Source organism: Bombus huntii, chromosome 4 (genome assembly GCF_024542735.1).
Source record: "Bombus huntii isolate Logan2020A chromosome 4, iyBomHunt1.1, whole genome shotgun sequence".
NCBI lineage: Eukaryota > Metazoa > Arthropoda > Insecta > Hymenoptera > Apidae > Bombus > Bombus huntii.
Window position 1 is genome coordinate 7,055,610 of NC_066241.1, and position 18,536 is coordinate 7,074,145.

Genomic DNA, 18,536 nt, shown 5'->3' on the forward strand with positions numbered 1-18,536 from the left:
TTCAATTTTACATAAAAAATATTTTATTAAAGACTTAACAAGAATATACTTCATTATTATTAAATATAATATAACTACATATATTTTGTTTTTCACATATTAAACAGAAATACATTAATAAAATATACTCTTTTATGATTTGACAAGTATCTTTTTTAACTGTACCCTTTTTACATATTTATTTATAAACTTTGTTTTATTCTTTTTTTCTATTGACTCTGTTGATGTGCTCAATGTATCCAGATTCCTGATAGATGGTAAACTAACAGTCTCTGAGATTGGTACATACTCCTTTCTATTATTTTCTTTTTTGGACCACTGTAAAAAGTTCTTTTTTGTCCATTGTAAAAAATTATCTTTCGAATTATCATTATCTTTCAACTTATGAACACTGTCAAATTCAGGAATGTTTGGATTCTCTTTTATGCTATTAAGCATTTCTTTATTATTTTGTAAACGAGGTTTTTGTACTTCAAAAGATTCTTTTGTACTTTCTTTATCTTTTTCATTTTCATTAGTCGCATCAAAGTTGCTGAAATCTTTCACAGGGACAATACTGGTATTTTTTTCTACTTTATTTACAACCTGTACAGAGTCCCTTAATTTTCCCCAGAAGTCATACAAACCCACTCTGTTATAATCTAATACAAACATATATTGTAGCTGTGGTGGCAATTTGCATTTTTCATACAAACATGGTATAACTTTCCTTTGTCGTTTATCTGATTAGAATAAATAGTATAATATGAGATTCAAATCATACAATCTACATCATTTAATGAATTGATATCAAAACTTACCAATGCCTAATGCTTGAGCATAGCTCAAAAAGAATTTGTTTGCTGGGCTTTTTAAAAAATTGTTTGATATTAGAACAATTAGTCTATTACAGCGTTCTGATATCAAAGTCATTATGGCTTCATGTTCGAATGTAACTCCAGCAATTAAATCACGATCTTTTACACAAAGCTGAAAGACATTTTATTTATATTTTATTATTTTTTCATACACAATATTAGTTTTATCTCTTTACCTTCAAGTTATATTTATTTTCCAATTTTTCCAACATTTCAGTGGCCCAATTAACATCTTCAGCAGCATACAATAAGAAAGCATCATAATATTGATTTTCTAATCCTTGTTTTAGTCTATGAATATCATCTGTTAAAAAATAATATATATATGTTTAGTAACTTTTGATTACTTTGCCTAATTATATCACATTATACTTTATATTACTTGCCTACAGTAAGAACTTTTTCATCAATGTCATTTGAAATTACTTCAGCTGATGTCTGAGACCTTTGCAATTGTTCTAGGTATCTTTCACCATCTTTCTCTGTAATATTAATATGATAGGAAGAAGAGAAATTTAGATTTACAGCCAAATGCATATGTAACAAAATATAATTACATATTATAATTAGTACAAACCAAAAAGTTTTGATGTATCGTCTAAGATATCCCATCGTTCAATTTCTTCCAGCACAGTCTGTAAATCCTTCAGCGTAATATCTTTTTCTTGTTGTTGCCAAGCTGTTAAAATATATGCAGTTGGATCTGGATGCGACGTCAATAGTGGTATTATTTCTCCACTTAATTTGCAAACGTGCGCGAGGCCTCTCCAATCTCTGGGAAATTGATAAAAATTATTAACTATTAAGAGTTAACACAGAAAAACTGAAACTTTGAAAATGAGTTTATCAGATTAACAAAATCTGAATTACCTTGGTAATCCATTTTCAGAAGGCAAAATTTTTAGAGGATTTAATAATGATGAAATAACACATTTACTTTGGGCGGATAAAGAAACAAGTGGTACTGCTGATAATTCAACCGTCATTTTTTGTATGTTAGGTTATGTTAACCTAACCTCAAAACTGATTTCTAAGAATCCGCGAAAGTGTCTCAAACCTGTTTATGCGATTGTACCCTGAAATGTGACTCTTCAATGACCAATTGAAGTTTGACGCTTGATAAAATCAAAGAAATTTATTTAAATACCAGACATTTTGTCATATTAATTTTACAAAAATTTGGTTATTATATCGAAAGTTTTAAATTAATATTCAAATCTTTATTTAATATAAAAATATATTGAATTTATTTCTTCATTGCTTTATGAAAAACGGAAACAATAATAATACAGTAATGAAACTTGAAAACGTTGTTTGCAAATAGAAAAAGGTAGTAAATAAAGATGATAATCAATCGTAAAAAACATTTATAAGAAAGAGTTATAAAATATATGTTAAATATGTAAAAAAGATCGGACAGTGTGCGAGAGAGATTTATCGATATAAATAATTACATTTAAATACAAGGAATATTGACAGAAAGTTAAAAATTAATTCGCCAGCAGACCGTGACAGCGCTTCTGTCGCCAATAATTGTCACTTTTCCGTTGACCGCCGTGTGAATTTGTGCGAATATTTCGCGGTGCTTGTTCGTGAACATAGTGATGTTTTAATTGTTGCTTGTAAAATATGTTAATTGATTGTGCCCAAAAACATCACGTCATATTTAAATAAGGTATGATGTCTGTTCTTCTTTTCTTCTTAAACAATGAACTTTCATCTCAATGAGGTTAACTTTCCGTTTGACATTTTTTTAACGTCATAATATCCGTTTTCAAATGAAATTCATATTTTAACATGTTTTATTTTTATATGTGAAGGTAATAGATCGTATTTTTATGCTTTTTAACAAGTGTCAAACATTTGTCATAATTATTACGCATTTTACTTAAGTGCGTGCGCAATTCAAGTTTTTGATTTCGACTTCAACGTACTTTAATGACTTCTCGATTATGATTTTTGAATTTTGAGTGCGATACGAATGTATTTTCTTTCGGAAAATCAATGTAAAACTAAATATAAATAAAGAATTGAAAGGCAATTAAGACGATTTAAGATTATTTTTATATTTATAATTAAAATTATTTTGTTATATATAGTATTGAATCCTGTAATTCGTATAAAATTTTACCATTGATATTTTGTATACCATAATATTTATATATTACTGTTACTCTACTAATATTCTATTAAAATATAGCAATGTATATCTATATTTTAGAATTTTTATTTTTTTATGTATGTTGTACTTTTCCTTCAATTTTATTAACCCTTCATTTGCATGTTTCAGTGTTATATAACAGTGAGTGTATACATAAAAGATGACTGATCCAAAACCATCAGGAATAAGACCACCCTCAAAAATTGGTCGACCATGTAGCAATTTACCACCAAGACCAGCTGTTCCGCCATCACCTCCAAGACCATCAATGAGTGAGTCTTTTGTAAATTTATTTATTATATCACACTGTATATGCATGTTTTGGAAAGATTATATGATTTTATCCAATATTTTATTAGCTTCAGTGTCCAATATACCTTGTCTCTTACATGTAAAACATTACTTAATTCGAAGAAAATTTTTAAATATTTCAAGAAGCATCATATTTTAATTGTATACATAATGTATAAACAGGTTCTAGAAATTCACTTGATAACATAATATCACCTGGAGATAGTATCTAATCATAGAAATCTCCTTAAACTTCTCATGATCATATTATTATATGACTTGTTGTATCATTTAAAATACAAATATCGTTTATTCTCTTATTTTATGTTCATAATGTTCTTTATAAATAGAGTAAGTAGAAAAGTCGATGTAAACATTTGTATTTATAGTCTATAATGGCAACAATTATAAAATCGACTTGAATTAATATGAATAACGAATCGTCGAATGTGATTCCTATTCAGCATATGTGTATATTAGTCGAGGAAACGATACAAATAAAGGGCTCCGTTAATTCCCCACGCCGCATAAACGAGTACGCCCACGAGACCCTGAGACATGCGTGAACGAATGCTTTTACAAGTCTGACTTCTCGAACTTCTCGCGAGTCGTTCTTCCACCTCTCAACGCAACACATCTCGTCCGAGCGATCTGGTAAATATAGCGATTTCTCACTAACAAATACTAAGATCGTTATCGAGTACCGTCAACACTTTGTTTCATCGAAGAGATCAGTTGGAATGGTAAAGTGAATTCTACTTGATTTTAACGTTACTAATTAAACGATAGATCATTAATTAATTTGCTTTTTTCAATTAATTCGGTCGTGTTTGATGGACTTTTTCTTTAAATTTTTAATGGATATTTTTATGAGATTCTCTGTCAGTATTTGTTAGGGTTGATTTTAATCAAGCCTTTATTCGCTGTTCTCCATTCATTTCAGAAACTTATTTGTTTTTGAAAGTTGTAGAGAATATTTCAGACGTATTCTTACTTTACTTTATAGCTCTACTCTCAGTTATTTCAAAGTAATGTTTGAATCAGTCAATTAACTATATTGAGATGCAAAATCTTTATTTCTGTGAGTATTTTCCATTTTAAATCACCAAATGTCTCAGCCTTAAATTCTCATTTCAAACTGTTAGATAACATACATGTTTGACTCCTCAACCAAATTACCAAATATCATACATATCTCTTATTTCACAGAAGTGCATCGCATATATCATTATATACCTACAGATCAGCTTTAGAACTCTCAGATTTTCTCTCTCTCTCTCTCTCTCTCTCTCTCTCTCTCTCTCTCTCTCTCAGATTAAGCTCTATATTATCAAGTGATTTCCTCAAGAATCCTGATCATCCCTTGGCTTCTCTGAGTATCGCTTCAGCTCAAATATCATCACCACCTTTACAACCCCTAAAGACCTCTGAAGCACCAGTCACTTCAGCCCCAAAACCTTTCTTACAAGGGTATCCATTGATGATCAAAGACTAAACCTTGATGTTGTTCTAGAATAGTCGCACAAGCGGCAAGATCCAGATAGTCTGTTCGATTATTCACGGGCGGGCGGGGCGGAAAGAGACGCTAGCCTCGTACAAAAGCGCCTGGTCTCGCATCGAGGGCAGCTATCTTGCCTTATTGGTTCATCCAGTGACTCGGTTGTACCGCAGCTAGGAAGGGACTCGCAACGCGTGCAGTCGGTGCAATCATCGTCGCATGACGCACATTGCGTTATGCAATTCGCGTGTGTTTATTGTACGCTCAATTTCCAACCGTACGTTTCGTCTTTCCTCCCACGTGCTCGCCACGCTTTCCATTTCGGGCAGGGATTTTCACGGCGTCCACCTTGCAGCTATGATCGGTCGTGCGCGTAGCGCCGCTTCGGCTCGAGTTTCGCAACGCGATAGAAAAGCTCAAGGTAACAATGTGAATTTGCAAATTGGCATCGAAACGTAGACGTAGATCTGATTTCCTGGTATCTGATATTCATCATTAAAGAGATTCTTTGTTAATAGAGGAGGAGGAAAACAAGATTGAGCGCACTTTGGTGTCCTTCGAATTGTATATTTTTATTGGAGTTATCTAAGAGAGCATGATAATAACGTATGGTGATTGAGATAGAGGATAGTTCATTCAGGGTTTGAACAAATTTGGAATATTCTATTGTTAGAATTTAAAAAACTGAGAATGTCGTAGTATGGATGACTCCCCTTTACCGGAAACCTAAAGAACTGAAAGTAGCCTTGTTAATTTGAATGGGAGAAAAATCGGTGTTTTCTATGTATTAACCCTTTAACGATCGAAAGGCCGCCAGTTAAGGCCTCAAGTTATCTTTTATCATCCGCTCATTCTCTCACAATTTATTGCAGATATTAGTATGGCAAAGGTTAACAGTTGATGTTTCATGTATTATTACATCAACAATTTATCCCCATTGCTATTAATTATCTTCAATGTGAATCATTCAGATCATTACCTGTGTCTGATACCTAATGTTTCTTTTTACTTGTGGTTCACGGTGACCAATATTCATAAAATTCTTTGGTCGAGTAGTTATCGCATGCGTGATACCAACGTTGCAAACACGTCATACAAATGTTTACACGTGTTTTTTTTCTCCACGTCCCATTAGCATTCCTTCATAGGTCATGCTTGGTTTTTTAAAGTGACAATCTTTCGTTCTGACGTAATCACGGTTTCATGATGTCCAATAACACCGTGTGCCACCATCGACTAAATATGGTGGACGAGACCGAAGATGTTACTTGTTTTAGGCCTCTTTGATATTCACACCGGCAGTGGCAACCGGTTTTCAGATCAATTCACGAATTTCATCCACCAGCTTGTTGGCGCCAGTAACACAACACGATGAATCGCATTCATTATCTCCTTTAATGGATACACATCACTCGTTAATCGGACGTAGAACATAATTTCTTGCATGCATTACCGATACTCTCTTAAATAATTTCATTATACTTAAAGTTTAGGTACACCTTCTTGGGTTGGGACCAAGTTTCTTTTCTTTAAATGCAAAGCATTTGCGTTTTATATGTAAGATAGGAGGGTTTGCGTAAAAATTGTCTATTCTATAATCTTCCATAATAATGTTAGAAGGATCTTCAACCGTATACATTATTATCTATTCTTTCGAATAGGAGCTACAAATTTTAGGTTGCATTTTCATAATATTTAAACTTGTCAAATTACGGAAAAATCTGTTTATATGAATTTCCAATTTTCATTAGAATTCATTTCCAAGATATCTAAAAGTGGAATTTCTAGAATATCTAGCATAGAGTTTCTTAAAGAGGAACCGTGGCGCATACATTTCATTTTCGCGATATTTAAACTTCTGAAAATATTGAAAAACTTTTTTACGACCTTTCACAATTTTCATTAGAATTCGTCTCTAACAAATCAATCATGATCTAAAATTCAAATTTCCAGAAAAATGCAACTTTTTCAAAGCTTCCAACCGCAACTTCAAACTCTACAACGAATACATCGTTCAATATTATTCAACAGAGTATGTACGCAAGAAAAATTGGATGCATCAGCGAGTGACTGGTTGAGCGTGATTGAAAATCGAATCGGTCACAGAGATTGTGAAGATCGCGTTACGCGGGATGTTCATTAGATTAGATTCCAGGAACAAATTGCCACCTGACCTTAATAGTAATCGAATCGGTACTACTATTAACCTTGTTTACATATGGATCGTCTACCTACATCCGTGCGGAACCGAAATATCTTGGATCGTATGACTATTTGTACGGATCTGATCACAAAGCATAGCACGTGTCAGCCGGTCAAAGTGCTGGATACTATACAAAGTTTATTTTGATAGCATCTTGTTCACTATATTTGTCACTAGAAGTAAATTAAAATAAGACTACTGCTTTATATAGCCATTTCATTATATGTAGGATTTACCTGAACTTAATTGGTCATCCGACTTGCATGGTTTCTTCTCTGTACTTTTTTTCTGAATGACTCACGTGTGACGGTTCGAAGCGTTAGATAATGATGCATCGATCTTTATATAGTATATATTTGGAAAGTAGAACTGCGTCGTAATCTTTTATGGTCGATTTTTAAATTATTTAACCGATTTATACTTCAGTAGTTTGGGTTTGGTATTCATCTTGGGTTAGTTATCATTGTAATACAGTAATTCTAATTATCTTACGATATATCTTGTACGATTATCTTATAATATTGTTACAAATCGGTTAGTTACTATTGCAACGCAATAATTCTAATTATCTTGCAATATAATATTGTAACAATTATCACTATATAGGTTTCCTTTACTATTGAATATGAATTATTTATATTATTTTATATTATTTTAATTTATATTATTTTAAATTCTATACTTTTCACAAGTTGATTGCAATGGAGAAATTTGGAAAGGATTTCTAGAAATCTTACTTTATCGTTTCTTTTAGCTTGTTTTACTATTTATTTATTCATTTTCTTAATTCTAAAATTCATCCTATTTATATTCATTTTTCTTATCATACAGAAGATTGTACAATCTTCGTACATTGCAAGTATTATGTCCGAAAAATCTCATACGGAGAATTATCTTTAACCGTATCGTGCATGCATGATCCAATGTTCGATAGTTTCGCTCTAATCGCGAATTGATCTCGTAGAACAGAGGCTTCTACCCACGCGACCGACCTACTACCACCGGCTCGCCCACAGATCGCTCATGAATAGTTAATTAAATCGCGAATCGCGACATTTTTCTCTAGTTTTTTACTAGTAGAGATCGTAAGCTACGAGATAACACGCTCGACCTACGTTGTAATTAAATTATTGTCGAGACAGCTACGATACATATTTTGTTTTTCATTCCATCTTCTTCCAATGATTAAATAATTTATATTGAAATAAATAGAATGAAATTGCCCAAAAAATGAATGAATATTTTAAAAATTCTCAAGTATCAAAACGAAGTTAAAATAGCAAAGTAGAAATACTATAGGAACTTACGATATACGATGTACGTAATTAAAATTGTAATTAAAATTTGTTAAATTTGTTTCCTGTTGATCAATTTATTCAGTATTCACTAAATATTCAATTACTGAAATTCGAATACACAGATACATGTTTCCAATTATTTCAAACTATATTTTTATCATATCTAATTATCAATATGAAATATATTTACTTGCACATTCATTACACTCTTAAATACAAAATTTTACAGCGTCATCATCGATCGATTTGTACTTGAACACGCCTCGTTGATCCCTGTTTTACATAACTTTACGCTTAATAACTTGGCCCATAGGAAATGAACTTCCTGTCTTACGTATCAGCAAAGTGCAATTAAAAAAAAAAAACGTATTACGATTTGTGTTATCATGCGTAACACATGATACGAATCTTGATCTTTCACTACGCAATGTGACGTCCACTATATCCACTTTAGTGTTATAATTTTTTTTTCCTTTTTTTTAAATCGTATTTCGTGGCGTTCAACTCTTCGACGGAGTTGAAGACCAAATGAAGATAAACGAAGCTTGTTTGCCCCGTGAAAGCATGCTTTTTGTTTCGTTTGATTTGCATTGTTCTGCGTTGTTTTGCATGACCACAGACCAGATGGATCATCTCTGGGAAACGCACGGCCGTCGATTAAGCGAGGCTGGCCTGCGCAGAGGATCAGGTAGGTGCTTTGTTTCTTTTCTGTTTTCTTTTCCTTCTAGTTTTTTATGTCTTTGCTACAGTGAATGCAAAAAATAATCGTTAAATTTTTAGAGATTTACATGATAAGATATTAACCCTGTCATGTTCTTTGGTCACTTTGTATCCAATCGCATTTCCCTATCGATAAATTATAATATTTATTAAAGTATTTAATACGAAGAATATACTAAGAAATAATTGAGTGCACCGCAGTGCAAAAAGTATAGTGAATTTCGTATGACTTCATTCTTGCATCGACTGCGATAGAATTTCTGTTATCTTGGCATTCGTCCAGAAACTGTGATTCTCGCAGTACTTAAATCAACACACCCATGACCTCAGATTCTTTTAGACATGACTAATCTTTCTGAAAATGAGCGATTATTCTCGCATCGGTCCGCGATAACGATTACATACAATTACATCGTTTTTCTTGTGAATCTGTGTAGCTTTTGTTGCGTGTATGCCTGATGCCTAATGAACGATCTCTATAGCCGTTATTAACGTAAAAATGAAAAGAAAAAGGAATATTTCACCGACAGGAATCTTTGCCAATATTATTAAAAAGAACGGAAAGAAAGAAGCGCTCGAATTAAAAACTCCACTCAACGAGTATATCTTCCCCTGTAAAATAATAAAATAAAATTATTAAAAAAAAAAAAAAAAAAAAAAGCAAAATTTCGGATCAAAAATCCCATTCAACGAGTTAACCTTCCTTCCCTAAATAAAATAAGAATAGAGAAGAGAACTCGTATTTAACGAGTTTATCTTCCTTTCTAAAATAAATCGAAAAGAAAGGACTTGAACGATAAACTGCGTTCCTGAAATATCGAATCGAGAAAAATTATAGCAGAAGAAAAGACTCGATTTAGAGAATCCGCTCAACGAACTTATTTTCCTCCCCGAAATAACAAATTAAAAGAGAAAAGAAAACGCGCTTGAACAAAAAAACTCTAACGAAGCAAAGCAACTCAGCAGCGCAATTAAACACGCTTATATGTAATTCCACCCTGATTAGATAACAGCGTGGTTCTGACGGAGGACACGGACAGCTTCATAATAGGAGATCGAGTATGGGTCGGTGGCACAAAACCAGGCTCCATTGCTTATATCGGCGAAACTCAATTTGCCCCTGGAGATTGGGCTGGAGTGGTACTGGACGAACCTATTGGTAAGCTCTAGCCGTCATCCTCGAGGAGAAAATCATCTTCGACGAAAATTAACGAACGAGTGGACGCTTCAGGCAAGAACGATGGATCCGTGGCTGGCAGTCGGTATTTCCAATGCGAACCAAAGCGAGGAATATTCTCTCGATTGACCAGACTGACCAGAGCACCGTTGACCGATATCATCGCTGCAACATCACCGATACAAAAGACACCTACGTCGCCAAGTGACAGCGCGAAAGGAAGCCTCAGCAAGTCCATGTCTCCGTCTCTAAGTAAGGAACGCTGCAAGAAATATTCTCCTCGTCCGTAGTGTGCTTGAACTTTCTGTTTAAGAACGCTTGGAACGAGAGCCGTACAAGAAGAATCTGAAAGAATTTGTTTCTTTTCTTTTTCCTCTTTTGGGCGTCTCCTCTCGGTAGAATCGTAGAATAGAAACGAGTTGTTCGTTTGCTGTTCGAGAATTTTGTAGGTTTAAGATGTACATTATAGAGTATCGTGTAAATTGTACAATATAAGTTGTGTTAGGTTGCTGCATAAGTTATATCTGCCAGAGTAGATCTTGCAGAAATCCGATGTACAAAATTGATCTACGTGGATCTTTTATAAAAATCATTCAATTTATCGTATGTTGCATTTTAACGAGTTCAAAATTGTTTATTCGTTTCCATGGTTGAAAATGATGAAAATTTCTTGGTACCACATTTGTCATCATACAAATTGAACGCTCTTTATTGCTTTTATTTTCTAGTTACTTTATTATAAGTTTGTTATTTCATTGATACGTATCGGTTAAAATTTTTCAACAAATGTAACGAATGGGTGTTCTAATATTTATGATAGACAGTGTATATGTATGGAATTGTCATATTTATTATAACATTGACTGCAACCTGTTTATGTAAATCAAGAATCAGACAGAATTTATGCAACAACCTATTATTTGACAATCGTTGATTATTTCAGGATCGTTTAGGTAAGGAAATGATCTCTGCAAAATTCTCTGTTAAATTGTTTATGCTTTTCTGAGTGAACGTCCAGTTGCACGCTGTACAGCTTAAAGTTGCACCATGTAGACTGTTTTATTATTGTGTTTAATACATAGCATGCTGTATAATATTCCTTGTTCTGTAGCGTTATCGCCTAAACACTTGAAATTTTAAATCTCCCCAAATAGAACGACGTACTATACTGTCTCTTCCATTATGCATCGTAGCGTAGTCTAGGTTTTTCGATGTCCGATTATTTATGTAGTTAATTCTCCACGCAACGAGTTTTGTCTGTTTAATAAATAAATTTGGATACCGCTTCCTCACTTTCTTATCGTCGATTAAATTGTAAAAATTGTAAACGTAGAAACAGTGGATTTTTGGATTAACCCTCAACTAAGATTTAGATTTAAACGATCCTTACTGATATATTATTTCTTTAAAAAATTCCTCGCTATCAAATTCTCAATGTTTACAGATTTTAATTAAATTGTCTGTAAAACTATTAATGAGTTTCTTTTTTCATTTGTGTTCCTTATTTCATCATTATTACTACTAATATTAGAAATATTTTAACATTCACATATTTATTCTATATCTTTTTAAAAACATCTTACGTTCAAAATATTCGTGATAGCATATCTATCCTTACACTCATTAGGAGTCTCGTTTCTAACCGTAGTTGAGGATTAATTCCAATCACCAGTATCTTAAACACCTTCTGACAAAGTGGTTTTACGTAATCTTATCTTAATGTTTCATGCATGTATTCTTCTACTGTAAAAAATTCATCTGTTATAAGAAACGTATTGTAACTCGTCACGCAGACGCATCAACGACGAGTCTATCGTCCACGGTGTCGCAAAGGGATCTCAGGATAGGTGACAGGGTAATAGTATCGTCCAGTCAAGGCAGCAAAACCGGTGTCCTCAGGTACATCGGCATCACAGAGTTTGCACTTGGCGAATGGTGCGGTGTGGAACTAGATGAGCCGATTGGAAAGAACGATGGTTCCGTCAACGATAAGAGGTCTGCATCGATATTAGAAATTTATAGTCTGGACCAAAAATTTCAGTCGCCCAACATCGCTTCCCTAATCAATGCGTGATGGATTTTTCCCCATTTTAACAATTTTTTATGCCCTGAAGAGATATGTATCAGTCTTTACATTTTTACTCTTATCTGTCTGATTCATTTTGTTATTTAACATTTACGCATTCCTCGCGATTCCCTTGTTAACTTAAAACGTGTTTGTCCAAGAAAATTAGACAAATTATTTTATTACTTTGGTGCTTGAATTTAAAAGAAAAAGAAACTTTTCTATTATCTTCTTAGATTCTTTGGACTCTTTATTATCATCTTTCTTTTGTTTTTAGATCTTATCTTTGTTGAATTGTTTTATTTTCTGATAAATCTTCTCAACGAAATATATTTTTTAATACCTCTGCGAATCTAATCTATGATATGTAAAGCAGAAGAACGGTATAGATTTTGAGCTGTAGAAATGTCTAATTCAGATCATAATAGAGCACAGGTATTCGCAGCGTGGGTGTAGCGTTTTGTTCGATCAAGCTTCTCCCTAGATTCTGCAACTTCGAATTAATTAACTCGATTCGATCACGCCAATGGCTGTATTTATAACTTCGATTGCATACAAATGTAAACGGATAACGACGACAGCCTTGACATTTATTACCAGTATTCTCTTTTACTCTTGAAAAACGATCAGAGAAAAGATCAGACTAAATTTCCATTAGTTCCATTAATTATGTAACAAAATGAATCACACGACAACAGAGAAATCTCTGTGTTACTTAGAAAGTGGATAAAGTTTAAGAAAAACGATATAAAAAAATCAATTAGCTCCTGTTTTCTACCTCTGCTTTGCTAATCAGTTTAGCATTCATTCAGGTACTTCGAGTGTCGACCTAAATACGGTCTGTTCGCACCCGCACACAAGGTCAGCCGGTCGCCGTCCAGCAAAAGGTCATCGTGCATAGTGCACAAGCCAACTGGCGCCGCCCTGAACACGTCCCTGAGGAAGACCGGTTCCAGAGAGTCATTGCTCTCGATGTCGAGCATCATCAGCACCGCGAGCACAGCCACCAAGGCTGGTGTTAGCGCCACGAGGGTAAGATTCACGGAGCCAGAGTGAGGAAGATCGCCTGCAGCTTGTATCTTCTCTGCAGAACGCAGATTCCTGACTGTCCAATTTATTTGCCACTCCGCTCGAACAATCAGGGGATTGAAAGAATAGATTTCTCATTTGGGACGATGATTGCGGATTTTTATACATTTTTGAGAAATTTAAAAACGCGTAAATGCGCAGAACGTGCGTATACGATATCTAGAGTACAAACTTTCGCTTAGGTTCCATTTCTTAATAAAATTTGAATCTGTATGAATATCCGCAGTCTATGTATTACGAACGCGTTAATGTTCAAAAATTTGAGATCATGCACCATTTTGTAATTATATGTAATTGAAATTGTCAGTACTATATGAACACACATCTGGCTGTTTTGTTATATATTCTATGTATTTCTAAAATTTTGAATCTTCGCAAAAAAAAAAAAAAAAAAAGAAAAAGACAAGAAAGGAATAAAATTTTGCTTTGATTATCCTGCAAAGGTAACGAAAAGAAACTCGAACAGATGGTGGCAATGGCTTTAAAATTTTGGAAAACGTGTATTTGCTTTGGTACCAGATTTGTACCTTAAGATTCAAAGTATTAGATACGCTTGTTTGTAGAATAAATAATTCTCTGATTATTCCAAGGAGTACAATGAACGCGTTTCTGCTAGTTTGTATAAATAAAGCATCACCTCCTTTAAACCTGCTTTGAAACGCGTTTGCGAGTGAAACTGCGAGTTGTTAGCTTCTTAGTCATATAGTGATGTTGTTAGATTGATATAGACACACACACACATACAGTATACAGATACATATATATATATCTGTATGTGTGTGTTACATTTGTTATCATTGCTGTTGTTCTTGTTAATAACATTGTCGATTGTTAGAGATTAGTTTAAGTCGAACCTAATTTACGATCCAAAGAGATATCCAGTATTCCTAATCTTTGGGCGTATTTAACTTTATAGAACGCTTACAGAAAAGTCATATATTCGTACAGTATTCTTTTCACAGAGTCTTTATATATTTTTTTTTATCGAGAGAAAAATGATATATATATTTATTTATTGGAAGAGGAAGTAAATAAGAGGTAGGAGTTGAGTGGATTAACTGTATGGCTGTTGCATGATATATTTTTGTTTTTTGTTGCATCTATAATTCCAGCGGCCTGGTTTTCGCACCTCAACACCTGCACGAATCACCCTGCAGGTGAGATTATGATCTAACATTTATTTCGGTTACTTATCAATACCCTCTTTAATTAGAAGTATAATAGATGATATCCTTCATACACTCCACATAATAGAAATACATTAACAAACATATTGTGACTATGTATTTGCATAATTTCAGATATAATCAGTATGATTTGAAAGTTAAGATTTGTCATGTTGATTCATTTAGAATTTAGAATATTATAGCGCGTTACCACTAGTTTTATAGTAGACAATAAGTAGCTTACAAAAGTATTTTGATACTTGTATGTGATGTTAATAAAATCATCCGTCCATTCCTTTTAATCTCCTTAAAAATCTCATTCCCACCTGGATGAGTATATACTTTTCTAGTAAATTAATTTTTTTTTTTTATTTTATTTTTTTAAACTGAACGAAAGCATTCTAAGTTACCAGTATTGTGAAATTTATCTCCAATCATTTATTTCGCTGCCATTTGTGATGCGACTCGTATTTATTTAATTAAACGTCATCAAATCAAGTGTGCAATAAATAATTCAACCTGCTCGGTTTACACGCTTTTGAGATTCGTGTTGAGAATAAAGTATTCGATGTGTATTTATCGTTAGCGACACAATGTCCTCGTTGTTGTATATAGCGATAATTATGTATATTTAAATTGCAAATTCTGTATCTGTGTAACGCTATGCGGTTTGCATTTTTATCGAGCAAACTTACTTTGCTTTTCACGTATTCATCAAAAACCGGTTCTCGAGTAACGTAAGAATAGTGACAAAAATCTGTCAAGATAAAGAGCACAATATGAATAGAATAAACATGGTCTTTGCATAAGTACATAGACACACAGTTTTGATGGCAATAATTAAATATTTGCTTTTGTTATGATCAACATAGAAAGTGTTATTATGATATAAACTCGCGCGATTATGATATGAATTTCTTGACTAAATATGTATTGTAATGCTGCATTGAGAAATCCTTTCAATAGAGCATTCCTAATAAATGTTTAAACGATATTAGCAATTTTTTTTTTTTTTTACACATATCTCCACCATTTTTAGGAAACGTTAAAGGAGAAACAACAGGAAATCGAGATTCTCCGGAAGGAACGAGATTTAGAACGTGAACGAATTACGAAAGCCGCAAATCAAGCAGATCAGGCAGAACAGTCGCTTATTTCAGTAGTAAAAGAATATGAGCAGGTTGTAATATTATCATGCGTAGCTTATTTAGTCGTTTAATATTATGATAATATTGAAAAGTGTCATTTCAATTTTAGTATCGCGAGAAAATGCAAAAAACCGTTACTGACGCGGAGGTTGCGTTTTCAAAATTACTCGAAGAGAAAAATGCACTTGCTTTACAATTGGAGGAAGAGAAGAGGAAGTGTGAAGATCTCCTGTTTCGTTTCGAGGAAGAATCGGTTAACAAGGATGATATTCAGGTACACATCTTAACTGTATACAATTTTTATTCCAGACATAAAACGATATATATTAAAATATATTAATTTAATATGAGATATATTGTAAGGTAAGTGTGAACATTTTTAGGAAGAACTTTAGAAATAGCTTAAACGAACGACAAAACACGAGGTGGAATAGAAAAACATGTTCATGGTTTTTATATTTTTTCTTGTTTCACTTTGTTTTGCCAAATTTCTACTTCTGTTCTGAGATGTTTAACTATACATCAATTGCTTGGCAAAATTTCAAAGAACTACAGAACATTAAAATTAGGGACTAGATTAACATGCTTTTCCTAGTATTAGGAGCTTGTACATAAAATGGTGATGGGCAAAGCTAGTATATACATAGTATATACATATGTAACTCAATTCAAAACGATAAAGTGTTAGAATTCCCCCCGACCCAAATCATTCGTAAGCAATAATTAGAACTTTGGAAAGTTATTTAAGTTTAAAAAGATAATTTACCAAAAATAAAAAATGAAAGATTTCGTATGGTATATGACAAAAGCTTGTTTCTAGGCTATGGGTTAACGTAAAAAACTTATCGTTTATTTTCAGAAAGAAAGAAGTGAGCAATGTGTGAGTATCCGATGGCAGCCATTTGGGATAGAGGAGGGGTTGATGATGCTGTTTTTCTGCACTGCTTCTCTTACCATCACTGTAGTCATGTCGTTTAGCATTTCATCACAAGTTTGTCAAAATAATATGTGATGTCGCAGTATCTCTTCGATGCTTTCCCCAACTAATTGATTCTCAATCTTCGTTGACATTAAATATTAGAGTTGAAATTATACTAGCACTATTTGATGCTCGTATGTAAATTACTTAGGGCATATAAAAGAAAAAGATAAAAGAAAGGATTATAGATTGAAAAAGATAAATTTGTAACATGTAATGAATAGATTTTTATCTAATCGTTACGTACAATCCGTTAGAAAGGTGCGGGATTAACACGCTTTACGGTGCACTATGAACATAATTGCTATTTTCAATATTGCTTTTTTTCACGCCAAATTTGTGCTTTACATAAGAATCAATTATTAATATGTAGTAAATAATTAAGTCATCGTACGATAAATTTAAGAATCAATGTAATTCTTTTTTATTTATTTATTTGGTACTCTATTTATTTATTTATTTATTAGCTATTCATTTCATATTTTGTTTATCATACTGTGTTAAATTTGTATATTTTTGATTCCATTATGTTACACACGGTTGTATATTGTTATTCTGCAAAGTCAAATAATATGTCTTACACTTGTTGAAGCATACAAAAAAAAATTATATTTTGTATTTTATTGCACTCTTGCCTAAACCAACTTTATGGATAGAAAATTGATATTGTATATCTTAATGCACTTTGTGTTAGTTAATGTCTGTTTAAATTGATTTATTATTATACTAAACAAATACGTTTGTGGTTAGGTGATAAATACTGTAAATGAAAATAAGATCAAAGATCTTGAAAAGCTGTTGCTGGAAGAAAGAGAACGTGTCGGTCAACTTGAACGTGATAGCATCAAATTATTCGAAACGGAAGAAGAACTGACCCGTCTTCGCAATGAAGTCTCAAACGCCACTACTCAAGAAACGCAGCAACTCGAAGGTACCTTGGGAAAGGATTTTATCATGCACTATTTTGTACAATTTATTTTAATCACGAATTGATTTAGACTTACAGAGTCGCAATAAAATTTTGGAGGAAAGTAGAAATAATCTTGAGAATGAGATGCAAGAGAAAAGAATACTTATGGAGCAATATATAAATCAAATAACTGAATTGCAATCAAAATTAAAAGAAAATCAACAAGAAAGCGCGGTTCATAAAGAATCAGAGACAAGTTTGCGGACAGAAATAGAACGTGCGACGAAAGATTTGGAGGAAAAGAATACGTTGATAGAAGATATGAAAAAGCAATTTGAACACAGTACAAATGCTTTGAAAGAGCAGTTGCAAAAAGCTTCAGAAACGATAGAAAATATTAAAAAGGAAAGTACAAGTGAAAAGGAATTATTGAAGTCAAATTATGATAAGATAGTCGAAGAGAAGGAAAATCTTTTGAAAGCAAAAACAGAAGAATTAGAACTACAATCAAAAAAACAGTTAGAAGTACAAAATGTTGCATTGGAGAATCTTAAGACTGAGAATATGAAGCAAATTAGCAAACTTTCAGAGTCTTTCAATGAACAATTGAATATGAAAGACTCGAAGATTAAAGAAGTTTCTACTAAGCTTGATCAAAAAATATCTGAGACTGAAAAACTGATGGTTGAACTATCCACGCAAATTGATATAAATAAGAAAAAAGATGAAGAATTATCTGTTGCTTTAAAGAAACTGGAAGGTATGTTCACAATACAAGATGTCCAAGTACTAGACTAGAAAGCTGTGTAATCTTAACTTATATTACTTAAATTAATTTACAGAACTAAACGAAAGACTCAAGTTAATGGAAGAAAAGAATTATTCGCTTTCTAAACAAATCCAAGAGTACGAAAAAATTGCTGATGATAGTTTTAAAATAGTCCAGGAAAAGCAGAAGTTGGTAAGTACTTCTT

At 32.8% G+C, this 18,536-nt stretch overlaps 2 protein-coding genes across 14 annotated transcripts in view; one reads left to right on the forward strand and one right to left on the reverse strand.

The window, feature by feature from the left end:
- On the reverse strand, positions 1 to 2,444 carry LOC126864652 (myeloid differentiation primary response protein MyD88). 3 transcript variants are annotated; one of them, XM_050616199.1, is made up of 7 exons: positions 2,312 to 2,444; positions 1,728 to 1,933; positions 1,435 to 1,631; positions 1,244 to 1,339; positions 1,034 to 1,161; positions 801 to 969; positions 1 to 722 (listed from the first exon to the last, which is right to left on the reverse strand). In XM_050616199.1, exons 2-7 carry the CDS (start codon positions 1,841 to 1,843, stop codon positions 133 to 135), a joined length of 1,296 nt encoding a protein of 431 aa, XP_050472156.1. In that variant the 5' UTR covers positions 1,844 to 1,933; positions 2,312 to 2,444; the 3' UTR covers positions 1 to 132. The 3 variants fall into 3 exon arrangements, with proteins under 3 accessions (XP_050472156.1, XP_050472157.1, XP_050472155.1); XM_050616200.1 differs by lacking the exon at positions 2,312 to 2,444 and adding an exon at positions 2,005 to 2,294; XM_050616198.1 differs by lacking the exon at positions 2,312 to 2,444 and having other exon boundaries at positions 1,728 to 2,294.
- The window catches only part of LOC126864639 (CAP-Gly domain-containing linker protein 1), a 23,184-nt gene continuing 7,032 nt past the window's right edge, over positions 2,385 to 18,536 (forward strand). The window contains exons 1-14 of one of the 11 annotated variants that reach the window (XM_050616172.1): positions 2,385 to 2,532; positions 3,148 to 3,290; positions 8,928 to 8,996; positions 10,035 to 10,187; positions 10,260 to 10,457; positions 11,999 to 12,200; positions 13,083 to 13,302; positions 14,472 to 14,516; positions 15,565 to 15,705; positions 15,783 to 15,947; positions 16,533 to 16,553; positions 17,403 to 17,583; positions 17,651 to 18,322; positions 18,405 to 18,523. In XM_050616172.1, the coding sequence (XP_050472129.1) occupies positions 3,179 to 3,290; positions 8,928 to 8,996; positions 10,035 to 10,187; positions 10,260 to 10,457; positions 11,999 to 12,200; positions 13,083 to 13,302; positions 14,472 to 14,516; positions 15,565 to 15,705; positions 15,783 to 15,947; positions 16,533 to 16,553; positions 17,403 to 17,583; positions 17,651 to 18,322; positions 18,405 to 18,523 (2,298 nt within the window). In that variant the 5' untranslated portion in view covers positions 2,385 to 2,532; positions 3,148 to 3,178. Of the gene's footprint in view, positions 2,533 to 3,147; positions 3,291 to 3,816; positions 4,053 to 4,879; positions 5,229 to 8,927; positions 8,997 to 10,034; positions 10,188 to 10,259; positions 10,458 to 11,998; positions 12,201 to 13,082; positions 13,303 to 14,471; positions 14,517 to 15,564; positions 15,706 to 15,782; positions 15,948 to 16,532; positions 16,554 to 17,402; positions 17,584 to 17,650; positions 18,323 to 18,404; positions 18,524 to 18,536 lie in introns of those variants that run through there. The other 10 variants (XM_050616173.1, XM_050616174.1, XM_050616175.1 and 7 more) reach the window with 10 other exon arrangements.

Bases quoted from the DNA above. Each gene is read 5' to 3' on its own strand.
- LOC126864652 (XM_050616199.1), bottom strand. From the start codon at position 1,843: ATGACGGTTGAATTATCAGCAGTACCACTTGTTTCTTTATCCGCCCAA. The intron at 970-1,033 runs GTAAAGAGATAA...AATGTCTTTCAG, and splicing joins AAAATAAATATAACTTGAAG to CTTTGTGTAAAAGATCGTGA. The intron at 723-800 runs GTAAGTTTTGAT...TATTCTAATCAG, and splicing joins TGCTCAAGCATTAGGCATTG to ATAAACGACAAAGGAAAGTT.